Genomic DNA, 20,166 nt, shown 5'->3' with positions numbered 1-20,166 from the left:
AGTCATCTATGAGAGGGTTAATGTGCAGCACTTCATCAGCAGTCATCTATGAGAGGGTTAATATGCAGCAATTCATCAACAGTCATCTATAAGAGGGTTAATAAGCAGCAATTCATTAATAGTCATCTATGAGAGGGTTAATGTGCAGCACTTCATCTACAGTCATCTATAAGAGGGTTAATGTGCAGCACTTCATCAGCAGTCATCTATGAGAGGGTTAATATGCAGCAATTCATCAACAGTCATCTATGATAGGGTTAATGTGCAGCAATTCATCAACAGTCATCTATGAGAGGGTTAATAAGCAGCAATTCACCAACAGTCATCTATGAGAGGGTTAATGTGCAGCACTTCATCAACAGTCATCTATGAGAGGGTTAATGTGCAGCAATTCATCAACAGTCATCTATAAGAGGGTTAATAAGCAGCAATTCATCAACAGTCATCTATGAGAGGGTTAATAAGCAGCAATTCATTAATAGTCATCTATGAGAGGGTTAATGTGCAGCACTTCATCAGCAGTCATCTATGAGAGGGTTAATATGCAGCAATTCATCAACAGTCATCTATGAGAGGGTTAATAAGCAGCAATTCATTAACAGTCATCTATGAGAGGGTTAATATGCAGCAATTCATTAACAGTCATCTATGAGAGGGTTAATAAGCAGCAATTCATTAACAGTCATCTATGAGAGGGTTAATATGCAGCAATTCATCAACAGTCATCTATGAGAGGGTTAATAAGCAGCAATTCATTAATAGTCATCTATAAGAGGGTTAATGTGCAGCACTTCATCAGCAGTCATCTATGAGAGGGTTAATATGCAGCAATTCATCAACAGTCATCTATGATAGGGTTAATGTGCAGCAATTCATCAACAGTCATCTATGAGAGGGTTAATAAGCAGCAATTCACCAACAGTCATCTATGAGAGGGTTAATGAACAGCACTTCATCAACAGTCATCTATGAGAGGGTTAATGTGCAGCAATTCATCAACAGTCATCTATGAGAGGGTTAATAAGCACCAATTCACCAACAGTCATCTATGAGAGGGTTAATGTGCAGCACTTCATCAACAGTCATCTATGAGAGGGTTAATGTGCAGCAATTCATCAACAGTCATCTATGAGAGGGTTAATGTGCAGCAATTCATCAACAGTCATCTATGAGAGGGTTAATGTGCAGCACTTCATCAGCAGTCATCTATGAGAGGGTTAATAAGTAGCAATTCACCAACAGTCATCTATGAGAGTTTTAATGTGCAGCATTTCATCAACAGTCATCTATAAGAGGGTTAATGTGCAGCAATTCATCAACAGTCATCTATGAGAGGGTTAATAAGCAGCAATTCATTAATAGTCATCTATGAGAGGGTTAATGTGCAGCAATTCATCAACAGTCATCTATGAGAGGGTTAATAAGCAGCAATTCATTAATAGTCATCTATGAGAGGGTTAATGTGCAGCACTTCATCTACAGTCATCTATAAGAGGGTTAATGTGCAGCAATTCATCAACAGTCATCTATGAGAGGGTTAATATGCAGCAATTCATCAACAGTCATCTATGATAGGGTTAATGTGCAGCAATTCATCAACAGTCATCTATGAGAGGGTTAATAAGCAGCAATTCACCAACAGTCATCTATGAGAGGGTTAATGTGCAGCACTTCATCAACAGTCATCTATGAGAGGGTTAATGTGCAGCAATTCATCAACAGTCATCTATGATAGGGTTAATGTGCAGCAATTCATCAACAGTCATCTATGAGAGGGTTAATAAGCAGCAATTCACCAACAGTCATCTATGAGAGGGTTAATGTGCAGCACTTCATCGACAGTCATCTATGAGAGGGTTAATGTGCAGCAATTCACCAACAGTCATCTATGAGAGGGTTAATGTGCAGGTCCAGCAGAAAGATGAAGGAGGGCGTAGAAACCCAGTGATCCAAACACGCAGCCTGGGAATCAGCCACAGAAAAACACCTGACATGACTCAGCATTAAATGGGCCCACAGAACACGGACCAGTTTAATCAGTTCATCCTTACTGGAGACATCATCATTGGTTTGGTTCAGACTGGAAAAGATTCAGCTGCTTCTCTACTGAACCAAAACTGAAAATGTTTGCTGGAGTGATTTAAAGCGTAAAATGAAGCTTTCTGCGGGACTGATTTCTTCTTTCTGAGTTTTATCCCAGTGATTTTCCTTGTTATTCTTAACATCAGTATAAATATACTGAAACACATTTGATACTCAGATTTAGGGGAGTGATAGCCTAGTGGTTAGAGCAGTGCTCTGAGAAAGTTGCAAGTACCCAGTTCAATCCCCACAGACTAACTGTTGAGTTCATCAACAGATTTTCTATGAGAGGAAATAAAGGATCCATCAGGGAATCAAGGCCAGAAGTCCTGGAACCAAAGAGTTAGTCGCTGTGCAGGAAATGCAATCCCTCCAGAGCTGATGGGTCTGCTGGGTTGGTATCAGATGAACATTTATAAATCAAATAATCAATCAAAGCCCAATAAATCTAGATTGAAGTGCTATCCTGCACATGAGGACACGCTGTGACCAACTGCCCAGACAAAGACCAATCTCTACGGTCTCCTTATGGGTTACTACGACAGTCCAGGATCCTTCATTTCCTCTTTCTTTTTTTAAGCTTTGGATCCAAAACACCTCCCTTTAATGCAACAAAGGAGCTCAGGAAATGTTTCCCTTGCCACAATGAAGCATGGTGATGGCAGCATTATGCTGTTGGAGAGGCAGAGACAGATGTGGATCTACAGACTTAGAATGGCTGAATGTTAATCCATTCCAGATGTTTCCACCATGAACCAAGAATATTTCTACACTTTATCCTTAAATCCCTGTGATTGATTTCTGGGTGTTAAAACTTTCAGTAGATATCAGAACCGAGCTTGACTGTCAGAAGTCATAAGACAGAGGATCACCATCATCATCATCATCTAGAGGCTCTGTAACATGAAGTGGGACTAAGTGCTCTCCTCCAGTCAGATAGAGCTGTGGTTAAGAATAGCAGCAGGAACATGAGGAAGTTTTCACGCCACCTCGGTCCAAACGGTCCAGGCCTCCTTCCGGAAGACCAAAGGACATTTGGATAAGACACAAACCTGACAGCTGCCCTGCAGGCTCTAAAAGGTCACTGAGAAACAGGACAGGAAGCTCTGATTGTTTGCCCTGAAAGGACAGACGGTCAGAAAGAAGTACTCACACAGAGAAACAGGCTTTTACAGATGGAAGCCCAGAAAGAGAGGAAGTCCAAAGTGGATCTCTGGTTCTGGCTGGTTGCTGCTGTAGTGGCTGCAGATGAAACCTAAAGCACAGTCTGCCAGATCAGTGGCATGCTGGGTCCTGGATGGGACGGGCCGTCACTGGAGACACCACAGCCATAGCAGAGGACTCGCCAGGGCGCTAAATTTAGAAGGAGTCAGGCTTCAGCTCACAACACCTCTTCCAGTCCAGCAATCCTCCTGTCCAGAGCGCACAAAAAGTGAAGCTTGGCATCTAAAGCCTGAGCTCTGCTCCACCTGGAGAGTCTCTGTGTCCTTCCTGTTTACTCAGAGCAGCTCAGTTTCACCATTTAGTCCTTAAATCACAACCATTCAGTCAAACACTATCTTTGATCCTCATCATTCCACAATGCAGACAAGTTCAGTTTATTATTTAGATCAAAGCTCATGAATCCAGTCAGAGAAGCTACTGTTGACTCTGCAGCCCAGCATGCACGCAGTAACAGTAAGAGGAAAAACTTGCCCTGATGTAGTGTTGATGTCTCAATGCTGCTTTACAGCTGGAGCCATTTGATGATTTATCAAAGTTTATTAGAGGCCTTGGGAGAAAATGTTCTATGCAACAGGCGTGGAAGAGACGTGGAAATGCATTTAGACATCATAAATATATATTCAGTCAAGCTAATACATGTCAAAAGGGCCTAGGTATTTGAAAGTTGGTTCTTACCAGTACAATTATATTTTTGGCAGCCTGAAATAAAATTTTTGCCAGCAAAAATGTATTTTAGGATATCTATATGCACATTTCTGACTAGAAGGGATGTAGTTTTGACTAGGAAGAATCTTATTTTTAAGGTCAACAAATGGAACAATAGAGAGGACAGCGCTTCTAATAACTGTCAAAACGGCCTGCCATAGAGCGTCTTTAGGCCAATTTATGCTTCTGACCCATGCAACCGTCAAATCTGGCTCTGTTGGCGACCACACCCCTGGAGCAGAGGTACTGCGACCATCATTGAACACTTCAAAAAACACCCTGAAAACGCTGCGGAGGGTCGCAGAAGTGTGCAGACAAAAAGCAGCTGTGATTGGTCCTTGGTATGCCTTTCCGGCTGTCTTTGTGGTCATTCTTCATGATTCGGTGCCGCGGTGCGCCATTTTTAAAACTGAGGAACAATGGACACTTACTACGAAAGGTTAATCGAGGAGGTTCGGAAGTACAACCACTTGTACAATGCCTCAGACAAATTATATAAAGATGCCAAGGTCTCTGCCAAAACAAAGTTCTCGTGACCATCCACTGAAGTTCTTGCAAGTTCTGGAATATGCTCCCCCTTCACTTTGGCGGGAAACTGCCGTGTGTCCCTAGAAATTCCACACCGACGGTGCAGAAGCATACCAACAAAACTGGTTCACGACCAGACCCAAGCGACATTTGATGTGTGCGGTTAAGGAAGTCTAATCTGCCCTTTCCTCTCCAATCCAGCTGCACGCGTCAACGCACACACCCCTTTTTATTCACTAATTTAATCTACACCTAAAAACGTGCATACTAATACCCACCATCAGTTTAACCAGTGGAGATTGGAACTATTATCAATGAAACAACTGTTTGTTACCTTTACACTTTAATGTATTTATACAGGAAAAAAAAAACATAGTCGTTATGTTACGATCTATTTATATTAATGCATTCCCTCCCACAATCTGATTATAATGACTGATCCACATCTCTAACACTGAAATGATGCTGACCCAGATCACCTAACGGCCCCGTTGTAAACGCAGTGATCAATTATATCCTTGTGAAAATAGTTTTATGGGTCCTCTATATCCTCAATGACATCCATGTCCTCCGTGTTCTCCATGTCCTTCCCTCCATCTCTGAGTCATTGAGACTTGGACTTTTTTTTTTAGACTTACACTGATTTTATTGACATTTTGTACACATAGAGTGTATACAAAAATAAATTTGGTTCAGTACAGCTCTCAAGACATTTCCATTTTTAAAGTGCAGCAGTGATAAAATGTAAATATAAGCGCTGATGAAGGTTCTAAGTCATCCAGGTCATAGTCATTCCGTAAAAATTCAAAAAATATCCACTGGACTTGGTTTCCAAGATTTGAAGACGTTTCGCCACCTCTTCAGGAAGCATTCTCAATTCAAATGTCTGGATCCGCAGTGAGTTTGAGTCTTATATAGACAAAGCCTTGTCCATATGGATGGAACCAATGACCCATTAATCGGTTACCATTTGCATGTTTCCAACCGATACAAGGCTTTGTCTATATAAGACTCAATCTCACTGCGGATCCAGACATTTGAATTGAGAAAGCTTCCTGGAGAGGTGGCGAAACGTCTTCAAATCTTGGAAACCAAGTCCAGTGGATATTTTTTTGAATTTTTACGGAAGTAAACATAAGCGCTCTTTTTTTCTTTCTTTTTAACCCCTTTTTTGATGGCGGTGGGGAAGAAGCTGTTGCAGAACCTGCTGGTCCTGCATTGAATGCTGTGAAGCCTCTTTCCAGAGGGCAGCAGGGAGAACAGTCCATGGTGGGACGGTGAGGGTTCTTTGATAATGTTACGAGCTCAGGACACGCAGCGCTGGGATGAAATGTCTTTAATAGAGGGAAGAGGAGCCCCCATGATCCTCTCTGCTGTTCTCACCACTCTTCTCACCTTCTTCATCCTCTTCAGCTTTTCATACTACATTCTTCCATTTCTTCTTTTTTAAGTCTTTAACCTTCTCAGCCTCTAGATAAGCATGTTCACCAATCCTGGTTTACCCCCTTCCCGTGTCTAGGAAACCTGCCTTACCTTTGCAGATTACAGTTAGAATCATTCAGCTAATAACCATTAATTGGTTTTACACTCAATTTGAATAATCTATTAATTTACTATAACTTCCATTTCTAGTTTAAAATATTATTAATCTCCGGGTAAAATTGCACAACATCATTGAGTTTTCATTAGTGACAACATATCTTATTGCTTAAAGTATCAGAGGAAGTCAGATTTGTTATCATTACTACTTTTTAAGTATCAGCAACATCAGCTCTTATTGGTTACTGGATTCCATATATGGATAGGACCACATGGGCCCATGGGCCGGTGCCCATAATGCCCATTGGAGAATATTAGCTGGGAGGGGTTATCATCTGGATGGACATGGTATGTTAAAAACAACGGAGATGCTTATTTTTGGATTGGACGTTTATACATTCTTACAGGTGTGGGAATAGTACAGTGATTTTTGTTTTATTAGATGGATAGCGTGAGGATGAGCTGGCAGAGGTGCTGGGAAAATATGAACCTTCTAGGTAACATTAATCAGTTTTCTCTCCTTATGAATCCTAATGATGCCTCCTCTGTCATTGTGCTGCTGTTGTGTTTTATTTCGCAACAGAGGCTGCAGTGGACGGGACTTTAAATGAGTTCAGCAGCTGAGCTTCTCACAGAATATGAATCCTCAGAAGATTATGCAATGACCTGAAGGTCAGATACCTTTAGCTCGTTAGCCGTTACAGCAGATGGTGGGAATTATTATTGACTTTGTCCCAAGCTCTTTAGCAATGATTCCCAAAATAAAGATCATGACCCCATTTGGGGTCCTGATCAACCAGGAGGGGGCCCTCACAACCACCATAGAAATTCATCTTAACAATAATATTTATGCCAACGTGTTTAAAGATCTAAAACATCACTTAGAAATGGAGCAAACCAACTACTTTGGTTATCAGTGCTGTTTGTAATATTATTACACTACTGATTAATTGATTTTGTAGATACATTGATAAAGTAAACCAATTATCTGGGTCAGGAGTCAACTCTAAGTTTAAATTCTGTTCAATTTATTTCTATAGCTCCAATTTATATCATCTCAGGCACTTTATAGATCCAGGTCAACCAGATCATCCAGTCAAATTGGTTCAAAGTTTTCTATCTCAGGAAAACCAATTGATTGCATCGACTCAATGACTCTTCAGCAATCCCTCACACTAAGCATCCTTGTAGAGACAGTAGAGAGGAAAAACTCCATTTGCACAGGATGAACCTCCAGCAGAACCAGAACCAGGCTCTGTGAGTCATAGCTTTCCTGGAAGGGTTTGGGAACCTCTGCTCTATAGTGATGCTAACGCAGTCATTCTGCTACCTACTGTACTATGATGGTTGTTTCTTCAGAGACGGGCGTTCTGCTTATTGATTAGCTTAATCTTGTTGCTAATGTCTTTTTTGTAGTCAGGATTCCTCTTTGACTGGTCTGAAACAACGACCAGCAGAGGGAGTCTGAGTCTGGGTCTATTCTTCTCAGTTGCAGATGAGCTAGAGTTCTCTTGGTTGATCTAATGAGGTGAAGCAGAGGGGGAGGACACATCCTAATCAGATGCCCGAGCCACCTCAACTGGCTCCTCTCGAGGGGGAGAAGCAGCAGCTCTACTCTGAGTCCTCCCCGGATTACTGAGCTCCTCACCCTATCTCTAAGGGAAAGCCAGACACACTACGGAGAAAACTAATTTCAGCCGCTTGTACCCGGGATCTCGTTCTTTCGGGCATGACCCAAAGCTCATGACCATGGATGAGAGTAGGAACGTAGATCGACCGGTAAATCGATAGCTTTACTTTTTGGCTCAGGTCTCTCTTCACTACAACAGACCGGTACTGCGCACGCTTCACAGCAGATGTCGCACCACTTTGTATATCGATCTCCCGCTCCATTTTGCCCTCATTCATGAACAAGACCCCAAGATACTTAAACTCCTCCACTAGGGGCAGTACATCCTCCCCAACCTGGAGAAGGCACTCTATCCTTTTCCGGCTCAAGACCATGGTCTCGGACTTGGAGGCACTGATCGTCATCCCGGCCGCTTCACACTCGGCTGCAAACTGCTCGAGTGAGAGCTGTAGATCACACCCTGATGAAGCCAATAGATCCACATAAAGAGACCTAACAGCCTTTATTATAGGCCTTGTACTACATACTCCCAGAGTACCCCCCACAGGGCCCCACAAGGGACACGGTCGAATGCCTTCTCCAGATCCAGAAAACACATGTAGACTGGTTGGGCAAACTCCAATGCACCCTCCAGGATCCTGCTGCGGGTTAAAAGCTTATCCAGTGTTCCACTGCCAGGACGAAAACCACTCTGCTCCTTCTGAATCCGAGATTCGACTATCCGATGGACCCTTCTTTCCTGAACCCTGGAACAGACCTTACCAGGGAGGCTTAAGAGTGTGATTCCTCTGTAGTTGGAACACACCCTCCCATCCTTTTTTTTAAATAGAAGGACCACCACCCCAGTCTGCCAATCCAGGGGAACTGCCCCTGATGTCCACGCAATGTTGCAGAGCCGCGTTGACCAACACAGCCCCACAACATCCAGAGCCTTAAGGTACTCAGGGCAAATCTCATCCACCCCTGGGGCTTTGCCACGAGGAGCTTTTTAACCACCTCAGTGACTTCAACACCAGAGACGGGAGAACCCATTCTGGCAATTTTCTCCTGCCCTAAATCTACACTGTATCTAACCTGAACTGCCTTTGTGCTGCTGACAATTTTAGACAATTTCCATGAATGGATGTCATTTCTATGGCTGTTTATACCGACAGGTTTATTTGGTGGAGGGTTTAGTTTCTATTTATGTTCAGTTGAATTTAGTTAGTTTTGAAATTGGTGTTTGGTTTCGTTGATGTTACCTACAGTATTCTCTGTTTATGTGTATTTGGTTGATTTATTCATTTATTAGTGTTTGTCAAAATTTTCTGAAATGTTGTGAAATAAATCCCTTTTCATTCATTCATTCATTCTTTCATTCATTCATTCATTCATTCATTCATTTATTTGTTCATTCATTCATTCATCTGGGCTCAGTTAATGAAATCTTTGATCATTTAAAACTGCTGTCTCACCAGTGAACACTAGAGGACAGCTTAGCATCACACTACAATAAAAGGTGCAGCTTTCCATTTTAATTCAGTAATGTTCACATTTCAAATAAAATAAGCTAACCAAAACTAGAGATCCATCAAACCACGTCTGTAGGTAATTAGAAGGATTCACTGTAAAGATGAACTTTAGCAGAAATTGGAGAATTAATCTGTGAGAGGAAGATAAACTCCTGATCAAGCTGCAGTCAGCCTGCTGCACCTCCTATCAGTTGACAGGAAGTGCTCCCTCCCAGCCTCCTTGGTGTTTGCTGGCTGCTCCACCTCCTCTTGTCTTTGGAGAATCGCCCACAAGTTCCTTATGAAGCTTCATATCTAAGATCTCTGTCTTCACTTCATCAACTGGTCTTCTATCTCCATTATAATAATAATTGAACTTTATTGATCTCACACTGGAGAAATTCACTCTCTGTATTTAACCCATCCCCTTGGGGAGCAGTGGGCTGCCATTGTTTGGCGCCCAGGAAACAGTGTGGAGTTAAGGGTCTTTCCTCAGGTACCCAGAGTGGCAGTCTGTGGTAGTGTATGGGACTTCAACTCTGAACCTCTGGGACCCAGGTGCAACGCCCTAACAACTAGGTCACCACTCCCTTTGTTATGAGAAAAAAGTTGGACCTCCTTCCCTCACTGGGGGGAAAGAGGAGCGGATAGGAAGAGGGACAAGGGTCAGCACCCCCCTCTTTGGACATCTGATGCTAAACATTACCTATTGTCACTCATGTACAATACTCTTCCCTCTCACTGTGCAATAACTCATGCCAAATACCGTGCAGCCTGTTTAATTTTTGCTTATTTATAAGGTCAGTACATCTCTGCAGTAAAAGTGCAATAATCCAAGTCAACTACTGTGTGATCATCCCTTAGCTCTCTACTGTGCAGATATTTTATATATATTCCAGAATGCTGGTAAAGATTCTCAGTCATTCAGGTCATAGTCATTCCAAAAAAGTTAAAAACAACAATATACCTTTCCTGGACTGTTTGGTGAGCATGGAAGGATATGGAAACCTCAACATTAAAGTCTATAGGAAATCCACTCACACAGACCAATATCTTCTTTCTGACTCACACCACCCACTGGAACACAGACTTTCAGTTATCAGAAACTTCCAACAGCGGGCAGAGCATGTCCCTACTAAAACATAAGCACAAAGAACAGAAACACATCAAAGATGCTCTCCAGGCCTGTGGATACCCAAACTGGGCGATTGTCAAATCAGCAAGGAAAAGATACGCAGCAGAACATAACAGTCAGAAGAATAAAGGCAACAACATCTCCATCCCATATGTTGCTGGAGTCTCTGAAAAACCCAAGAGGATTTTCTCCAAACACAAAATCCCAGAAGATTTCAAACCAAACAGCCCCTTAAACAGAGACTAGTTCCTCCTAAAGACCAAACCCCCAGACCAAATCTGAGCGAAGCGGTGCCTGCAGTTCAATGCAGTGAGGAATGCTCTGATCTTTATGTTGGAGAAACCAAACAACCTCTCCACAGACGCACGGCCCAACACAGAAGAGCGCCCTCCTCTGGACAAGATACTGCGGTACATCTACACTTTATGGACAGAGGACATTATTTAGAGGACCAGAATGTTCAGATTTTAGACAAAGAAGACAGGTGGTTTGAGAAGGGTGTGAAGGAAACCATCTATGTTAAAATCCACCTCATTTTGGGAAATTCTGGTCTATTTTGCAGAGCCAATTAGAAAAGCAAATAACTTAGGGAACTGTAAGCCCAAATTACATGTGCAATATATTATTAGAAAGCTAACACACCGTAGTTTCTGACTACATAAATTACCAAGACCAAGCTGCATCAGTTCAAACATGACTCAAAGTATTTTTTTTATTCTTTGAAATGATAGATATTTTTTGAACAGCAGTAATAAATACATTCTTGAGAATAGGCAGGTCTAATTGTATTATATTTGCTCTACATTATGTCAATCACAAAGGCAGAAAATTTCAGACCTCTAGCTACAACAGTTCCAGAGCTGTGGGGTTTTGAACTTGGAGCGGCGCGCAATGTCTCCACCCGCTGGTGTCTGTGTTTCTCTCTAACACAAGCCTGTAATATGGTACCCCTTTAAATAAACCAGGCCCATTTGGGCTCGTTCGAAACCTTATTTCATTGGCTACAAAGCCCAACAGCCCACGAGTCTTAATCAATAACAGCAGAGAATTATGACACGGAATATTGCGTGTCACTGGCTGACAGGAAGTGACCAGAAGTGGACCGGAAGTGAGATTTCGGGGACTATATCTGGCTCAAATCGTGTCATAAAAATATGCAGACACTTGTGTCTTGTAGATAAGAACACGATGTAAAGAACATAACAACAACCGAGGATAATTATTCAGAAGTAAATATTGGCAAGATGCTGAGAATACGCTATGACCAGCTAACCTTTCTGATGTCAACAATCGGATTATGGGCGATTTTCTCATCATGGAATATTTTTATTCTGAATATGCTGGATTAGTTAGAATCTGCGGACCCTTATGGACAAATGGAGTATAAAATCTAAGAATCTAAGCTTTCCAATGATGTCTAACCTGTCTATATTGGTAAAAATTTTACCAGTGGAATTTTCATACATTCTGAGTTATTCTCAAAACTCAAACCTATAAGAAAGAAAAACCAACCTTAAACAGCAGAAGTGGACTCAGATTTCAGCTTTCAAAATCCTACAATGCAGTGATAGAGTTGATTCCTTCTTGCAATCATAATCCTCTTCACCATGCAGGGGACCAAGATATCTCACCTGTTATTGATGGCATTGATGGCAGGCCATCCATGACCCGAACGACTACCTCTTCAGGGGCATAGACCAGTATCTGGTATTGCAGATTAACTAAGACCTTAACGACTCCCCATTACTGAGGGGTGGACCTGTTCTTCCAGTTAAATTTGCATGTTTTCTAAGCTAAAACAAGGCTTTGTTGGTGCACTCTAAAAAGTGGGTGCTGGTGCCTATCTCCAGCTGTCTACGAGAGGCGGGTACCACCCTGGACAGGTCACCAGTCCATCGCAGGTACTATATACAGTCTTTTTATATTGTCTGAATGCATTTTTATCTTTAATGGCATCTTGCTTTAGCTCTTTCAACTCTATATAAGCTACTGGAACCAGAGTTTTCTTGAAGGACTAATCCCAAGGAAGCAATACAGTTGAGTCTAAGTCTATGTCTAATGGCCAGAAACCATCTTGGATTCCAATGAAGCCGTGCAGTTGTATCTTTATTTGTTGCCCCGCTGTTCTGTCACATGTCTGGGATTGGTTGGCCTCTCCTGTCTCCTCCCAGGAGACATTTTGCTGAAGCCTGATTGGACGGTTTACCACCAGCTTCTCCATCTCACAACAGCTCCATTTAAGCTCCACTCGCCTGGCAATCAGGGAAGCTGGGGTTTAATATGAGCAGCTGCCTTCTTGCTTTGGTGTTTTTGGAAAAGCACAATGTTGTAGACTGGATTATTTCTTTCTTAAGGATTTATCTAAGCAATTGTAAGATAAAAACACAAACAAAAGTAGACACCCTATCTACTTTTAAGGCTAGGCTTAAACTTTCCTTTTTGATAAAGCTTATAGTTAGAGTGGCTCAGGTTATCCTGAGCTATCTCTATAGTTATGTTGCTATAGGCTTAGACCGCTGGAGGACATAGGGACCCCTTTTTCATCATTCTACTTCATTCCATCTCTATTCTCCCACTCTGCAGAATCTGTTAGTTGAATTTCTATCATTGTGCTCTCTCTGCTTTTTCTCACAGTAGCTTGATCTGGTCTGTTCCTGTTTGGCTGTGACTCCATCCAGGAAAGAAATATCAGCTGTGCTGCTGCCATCAATACCTTTGTTTCTAGATGTTGGAGCTTGGCCTGTTTTTCAGTGTAGTCCTGTTTCTTTGACTGTGACTAACTGGATGTGCTCTCTTCATCCTCTGACATGGGAGCTGGCTCAGAGCTGGTCTGCCTGGCTGTGTGTTTCCTGGACGGGGCCGCCTGTGGAGCTGGTTGACAGTTTCCTTTTGTATCTATGCTTCTTTTTCTATGTCTGCTTCTGTCCTGGAACCTGTCGCTGGCTGGCTGGCTGGCTGGCTGGCTGGCTGGCTGGCTGGCTGGCTGGCTGGCTGGATGGATGGATGGATGGATGGATGGATGGATGGATGGATGGATGGACGGATGGATGGATGGATGGATGGATGGATGGATGGATGGATGGACATTGACCTCTGGTATGCTGGCTGTCATTCTGCAGAGGTCATCTTCCAGGTAGTGTCTATGCTATCAGGCTTGTTGTTGTTGGCACTGGAGCTCATAGATGTAGAGCTCATAGATGGAATCAAAGTGGATTCAGTTCATTCAGTTGAACTGTGTTGATTCTGGAATCATCGTCATTGCGTGGATTTTGGTAAAAAAGGCTTCCAGCGTCTGACTTGCTGCTTTTCTTCTGAGGCTGATGTGGATTGACTAGTTTTAGTCCAAACAGGAACACATTTTGAAACACAGCCATGGTGTCTGCAAGAACTTGTTTTTCATCATCACTTCATGTCTGTAGTGTGGAGGGAGACTAAAGTGTCCTTCACAAGGAGCAGATGGAGAACATCTTTAAATAGTCTTTCATTATCTCTAATTGACTTATGTCTAAACTTTAGTTTTAAAGTTCCATTTATGGGGCCTGCTGGTCCCCATAAGACCCTGATTTTCCTCTGAAGCATCCAAATGGCCGCAGTCTCTGATGGTCTCTATTTAATTCACCCTGTTCGGTCACAATGACCCATGAAGACTGATGCCTCATTCTTCAGTTTCTAAAGAAACGGCCATCTAACTGTCACAGTCAGAAAACACGGGGGGGGGGGGGGGGGGGGGGGAGCAGTGTGAAATGAGTGCAGCTGGCCTGTGGCGACAAGAGTAAGTGTGTTTGTGGAGCCAGCTAACTGAGCTTTAAGAAGGAGGAGCCGTCATGTTGTTCCTGCTCTTCCAGGTGGGTGGATATTAACAAAAGAGCAGTTTCTCTGCCTAATTAAGGTAATGGAGTGGGAAGAATCTGGTGAGTAAAGCAGATGGGCAATGACATGCAGAAAGGCCTCTGGGGGTTCAGAGAGTGAGCAGAACTTTAGCCATTGATTGGCCTGAGAGGAGAAGATAAAAAGAGCTGGATTGTTCTGTTAGATCCATCAGCAGCAGCTCAGGTCTGAGCTCCATCATCCAAAACATCACAGGTAGGAAGGTAACTGGGGAGCAGGGGGGGGAGGCAGGAGGCTCGTTGGAAACTAAAACCTTCTTCACTCAGCTGAGAGTTTAGATCCCAGAGAGAAGCTGCTGGTCAGAGAGGAGATGATGCCGAGAAGGACAAAGAACCAGCGGTGAGTCGATTCAGCTCTGCTGGATTTTATTACTAAAACCTTCTCCCACATGCAGGCCTCATTTCTCTGATCTGTTAGAAAAAAGGATTAATTTACAGTTAAAGAAATGAACACCCCACCTCCCTCATTCCCTAATGAGACCGTAATTAACTGACTTTTAACAACACTATATTTACACTATTCAACTAATAGAATCAATAATTAATGTAAAACAAGTGTCCGCTAAAAATCTTTAAATTGTAGTGGTCCTTCATCTGACTCAGTACATCAAATGTTGTTAAAACCCCGAAGCTGAATACAATCCTCCATGTTCTGTGTGTCTCTGTGGAAGTGAAAGTCCAGCCTTATTGTGACTTTAACCTTCCACAGAGCCACGGCATCAAGGTGAGCTCCCTCCTGCCGTCTGTCTCAGAGGGACAGGTAAACGGCCATCTTTGCTTCACTGATTAAAACGTTTAAAAGTTGGGTCTGAAGAACAAAAGCATCCCCAAACTATGACACCTCCACCTCCAATCTAGAATTCTGGATCTAGATTAGAAAGATCGTAAAGTAAATATGGTGTAAAGACGGAGGCAGGTCTGAGGCCCCGTCCACACGAAGTCAAAACGAACACGAAACGCTGATATTTTCCAAAACGTTTGCCGTAAAGACGGAGACGTAAAATAAATGTGAGCGTCCACACGAATGCATGAAAACGCTGCAAAATGTATGCCAGGCCTGTAAGTGGCGCTGTGGTGCCAAAGCAAAAATAAGCGACGAAATGTTGGGCATGGCACTAATATTTATACATGGTTGCCCTGCGGGTCCATTTTCGTGGTTAAGTCAAATTCAGGTGCTGAACTATGTCATCTATATTGCTCTGTTCTTCCTGGAGATATTCCAGAAGAAGAAGATTCTGTTGTAAGCCCGACAGCAGGGTGAGTAGCATTAGCAGCAACAGCGCCATTGTTGTTGTGATGTGTCGCGCATGCGTGTTTGGAGGCGACGCTATGACGCATGCGTGTAAAAAAAAATATGCGGTTAGAGCGTAAAGATGGAAACGCGAAAACGGCGTTTCGAAATCTTCCCACTCTGAAGGCTGAATAAAAAAAAGATCCTTTACAGACCCCCGAAACGCCGGCTTCGTGTGGATGAGAGGCTGGTTTGGTGAAAAACTTGTACGTTTAGGCCAGGGTTCGTCTTCGTGTGGACGGGGCCTGAGTGTCAGAGCTTACTGCGGAGACCCTGAAAAGAAAGGACCTTCATCAGTCCTGATCTTTGTCATCAAACATAACAAACTTAGACTTTGGAGCTGCTGCCCTGAGCTTTTGGATATGTCTGTACTTAAACCCACCTGAATTAAATAATCTTGTGATTAGCAGCAACCTGGAGTTTGTTTAACATTAGTCAGATTCAGGACATTATAAAAGTAGGAAACCAACTTATTAACAGGAATATTCAGGTGTAACTTTCTCATCCGCGACAAGGCAACCTCAGAGGGAAAACAAACAACTAGAAAACATAACATAACCAAAGATCAACAAAACAGAATAACTGAAAACTAAAAACTCAGAGTCCCAAAAGGGGAGAACCATAACAAAGACAGTTATATAAACAGCATTGAATGACTGATAAAAAGATAAAATCATTTAAAAAAGGACTAATGGTAACTAATAATGTTTAGATAGAAACGTTTGATGATGGCCTTAGCATTGGCTAATAGCTTGCCTCCACTTTAACTCTCATTTCAATTTGTTCGTTTTTCACTGGTGTCATAAATTCATAGGCACACATTGGATGTCATGTCTGTGAGGATCCGCAGTCATCCAGGTCACGGTCAGCCTGAGCAGTTCGGCTGTCAGAACCTTTTATTTACTTTTAAATAATTCTAATTTTAAAATGATGAAATGAATCAACTGTGTGTCGTGACTGAAGCTTTGATATTAGCCAACAGTAGTTTAACGCTGAACCAGTCGGACTGACCAGAACCTGGGCTCAGTGTCAGAGCTGCTCTGTCACCTACTCAGGTTTAAATACAGTACTACCACATTTGAAGAATCTTCTCCCCCCCTAGGATTGCTACCCTGGTGCTGGGCTGGATGCTGATGACCTCTCTACCACCTCCCCCCTTACACCATGTGTCGGCTGTCAACCTGCGGCAGTTCGTTGGATGTGCAGTTCGAGAATTCACCTTCCTGGCCAAGAAACCTGGCTGTGGTGGGCTGCACATCACTACTGATGCCTGCTGGGGGCGCTGTGAGACCTGGGAGGTGAGAAGCACAAACCAGACTCCTTCTTCAGGGTAATACAAGTACAAGTTGCATGTTGGTGGGATCTTAGCAGAGTGAGATAAAGCAGACTGTACTGATGAAGAGAGTTAGCCTGCTGCGTAGAGCTGAGGAAAGTGAAGGACACGGAGGAAACAGAACTAACATCCAGACAGAAACACACACGGATGAATAGAAACCCTGCATGTAGAAATACTTCTCAAGAAGAATCTAGTTATCCTCATCCCGGCCGATTCACACTCGACTGCCAATAGAAGCACATCATCTTCTACTGTAATAACAGAGACATCATGCAAAGGCCACCAAAACACATCCCCTCAACACCTTGGCTGTGCCTAGAAATTCTGTCCTTAGAAGTTCTGAACAGAATTGGTGGTAAAGGGCAAACTTGGCAGAGTCCAAACCTCACAGGAACAAGTCCGACCTACTGCTGGCAATGCGGACCAGGCTCTGACACCAGTCATACAAAGACCTAACAGCCCTTATTAAAGGCCCGGTACTCCATACTCCCAGTGTACCCCCCACATTTCACCCTAAGGAACACATTTAAATACCTTCTCCAGATCTTTAAAACACATGTAGACTGGTTGGCAAACTCCCATGCACCCTCCTGTGCAACTTTGAGTGGACATCGGGGGCATTTCCCCTGGATTAGTAGACTGGAGTGTTGCCCCCCCCTATTTAAAAAGGGGGCCGCAGATGGGGTTCCGACTACAGAGGAATCACACTGTTAAGCCTTCTTGGTAAGGTCTATTCAGGGGTTCTGGAAAATAGGGTCCTTCGGATAGTCGAATCTCGGATTCAGGAGCAGCAGTGTGGTTTTCATCCTGGCCGTGAAACACTGGATCAGCTCTAATTTTATCACTTTAACTTTTATTTCAGCACCATTAATTGACAACATATGTAATGTTGGATCTCTATATAGATCCATATCAACCAGATGTCCCAGTCGGATTAAAGATTCAAAGTTTCTGTCCAAGGAAATGCAGCTGGTTGAATCCAGTAACTGACTCTACAGGAATCTATCCTCCTGGATGAGCAGGTAGAGGCAGGAGAGATTGACTCTGATTGTAGCGACAGTGGAGAGGAAAAACTCCCTTTGAACAGGGAGAAACCTCAAGCAGAACCAGCCTCATTGTGAGCTGCCATCTGTTGAGGCCACCTGGGATTCAAGGAGACAGAAGCAGGCATAGAAAAGAAACATAGAAGCTCTGATCTATAAATACTTTCTATGTTATAAAAGCTCCACTAGATCCAGAGTCTCCATGGTAGCCAGCTGCTGTAAAGCTTGTTTGGGGGGTGGTTGTTTTCAGAACTGCTTTAGATTTCAGTAAATTCTTGTTCTTAATTAACTTCATCCTCTGTCGTCTTCCAGAAGCCCGTCCTGGAGCCTCCTTTCATAGAGTCCTACCAGCGAGTTTGTACCTACAACCTGAGCCGTCTGGTCACGGTGAAACTACCCAACTGCAGGAACAACATGGACCCGACCTACACCTACCCTGTGGCCCTGAAATGCTCCTGTGGCGTCTGTCTGACCAGTACCACTGAATGCATAACCTCTGTCTGAAGACTCATCCAGACAGTCTTTCTTTTTTTTGTTGTTGATAAAATGTATATTTAGGCAAATTGTGAGCTCACCATTTAATATCAGGGTCGGACCTCACAGCTGTTTTATATTACGGGTTTATCTGAATGTCCTTAAGATAAAAACGTCAAATTGACATGAACATGAAGCTCAGGTTAGGTTCAGACTCCTTCTATGCAAACAGTGGTGGTTGGCCAATAGAGGGCACTAGAGTGCCGCCCCACCCACTCAATGACCTTGATAAAGACATGAAATGTACATATATATTTTTCAGATGTGCAAGAAAAATATTTAATCTTTAATGCCAATTAAAGCTGTTTCATTCGTCGTCAGATTGGTGACGTATTTCCGCCTTGGGTGCAAAAATCTCTGTATCCTGGTTTCCCTGCCTCCTTTTTCAAAGGTCAGGATCTGAGCCAGCATGGATAAAGACAGATAGGACTGATTTCAAGTACTTCAATCTCTAACGTTAAAGTACAATCTGGGATTCACATGGAAAATAATATAATATTGTCTACTTTTTTCTACATGTTTGTTCATGTGCATAGTTGCTCTTAAATAAACACATTCTCAGAAAATAGTTTTTATATATCGAAAACATATAAAGCTGACTAATAGCTTCTGTAACCTCCATCAGTCCTCCAGGTCAAAATCAGCCTGAAAGGTTCAGTCTATGTAGGTGAGGTTTTCTAGGAGACGTTTCTCCTCTCATCCAAGAGGTTCTTCAGTTCTAACTAATGGGGAGAACTGAGATTGATTACTTAATATACCTAAATGCTAACAATGATGCTAATACTCATAAATGTCTAAAAGCAGTAACTAATTATTAATTAGGATTAGAACAGAAGTAAAGTAAACGTGAAGACAGAACAGCAACATTTATCTTGTTTAATATAGATTCCATGATGTTACAGCAGATCTTCGCTTTTCGTTTTTATACTTCTGTTCTGATATCCTGGTCATGAACATGGAGGGAGGTTTTTTTTTGGACATTAAATCCAGAAGAGTGTCCCCATTACAGACATGATCTGATCCAGCCTGGTGCCTGAGGATGTTTGGTCCGATGTTTGAAGGTTTCTGTAAAAACTGGACCTTATCAGAAGGAGTTAGACCCTGATATTACATTCCTGTTTGGTATAGTAGATGTTTTACATAGTTTTCCTACTCATGGTTTATTACTAAAAAGTATGGAGGCTAATTCACATCAGACATTATAATTCCTAACAGAAAGAGCTCTGGTGGTGTCAATAAGGCTGAAGCCAGCAATCATCATTTTGAAAAATGTTTTAAATGGTGTAATGGTTTGATGAGGCAGCAGGATGTGATTCTGCAGATCTATAAAAAGCTTCTTTTAAATGTTATCTAGGACCTTTTCTGAAGCGTCAGAGCCCTTAGCCATTCCTCTGGTCTGAATAAAATTAAATTCTGTTAAACCTGTCATCGTCTTCTGTAGTCATTTTATGAATAAACATTGAAAAGTTTGATTTAAAATATTTGTTCCCTATGATCTCTGGGAGAAAAAGCTTGAAGGTAAAAACACTGCAGTTTCATTACAAACTCCTGGCGACTAGAAGAATTACTTAGACTAAAATAAAACCTCCAAATGAACATAGAATAGAAACCAAAGCCCAAAGGATTCGTTAAGCTAAAGGGTTGCGTCCTTCTTGAATTTCAGCACCTGTCTTTGCTGCAGGCGTCCATCAGTCAGCGGAAGCTCGTCCACGTTGAAAATATTCACCTGTGCAGGAAGCAGC

General features: G+C 42.5%; 2 protein-coding genes across 3 annotated transcripts in view; one reads left to right on the top strand and one right to left on the bottom strand.

Annotated features, from left to right (window-relative positions):
- The window catches only part of LOC119792143, a 149,364-nt gene extending 146,008 nt beyond the window's left edge, over positions 1–3,356 (bottom strand). Inside the window, exon 1 of the mRNA XM_038298627.1 lies at positions 3,236–3,356. The gene's annotated coding sequence lies outside the window, so the exon portion shown is untranslated. The remainder of the gene's footprint in view (positions 1–3,235) is intronic.
- Positions 3,357–14,267: 10,911 nt separating this feature from the next.
- On the top strand, positions 14,268–19,844 carry LOC119792150 (glycoprotein hormone beta-5-like). Of its 2 annotated transcripts, XM_038298643.1 has the most exons (4): positions 14,268–14,416; positions 14,488–14,560; positions 16,614–16,809; positions 18,203–19,844. In XM_038298643.1, the coding sequence occupies exons 2-4, from the start codon at positions 14,532–14,534 to the stop codon at positions 18,392–18,394; spliced, it is 417 nt and encodes a 138-aa protein (XP_038154571.1). In that variant the 5' UTR covers positions 14,268–14,416; positions 14,488–14,531; the 3' UTR covers positions 18,395–19,844. The 2 variants fall into 2 exon arrangements, with proteins under 2 accessions (XP_038154571.1, XP_038154570.1); XM_038298642.1 differs by having other exon boundaries at positions 14,357–14,560.
- The last annotated feature ends 322 nt before the right edge of the window (positions 19,845–20,166 follow it).

This window comes from Cyprinodon tularosa, unplaced genomic scaffold, assembly GCF_016077235.1.
Source record: "Cyprinodon tularosa strain WSP-4 unplaced genomic scaffold, ASM1607723v1 ctg410, whole genome shotgun sequence".
NCBI lineage: Eukaryota > Metazoa > Chordata > Actinopteri > Cyprinodontiformes > Cyprinodontidae > Cyprinodon > Cyprinodon tularosa.
This window is presented reverse-complemented; position numbering and strand designations above follow the sequence as displayed.

Coding starts and splice junctions, on each gene's coding strand:
- LOC119792150 (XM_038298643.1), top strand. CDS start 14,532: ATGATGCCGAGAAGGACAAAGAACCAGCG. Junction 14,561..16,613: donor AGAAGGACAAAGAACCAGCG/GTGAGTCGATTC, acceptor CTCCCCCCCTAG/GATTGCTACCCTGGTGCTGG. Junction 16,810..18,202: donor GGCGCTGTGAGACCTGGGAG/GTGAGAAGCACA, acceptor GTCGTCTTCCAG/AAGCCCGTCCTGGAGCCTCC.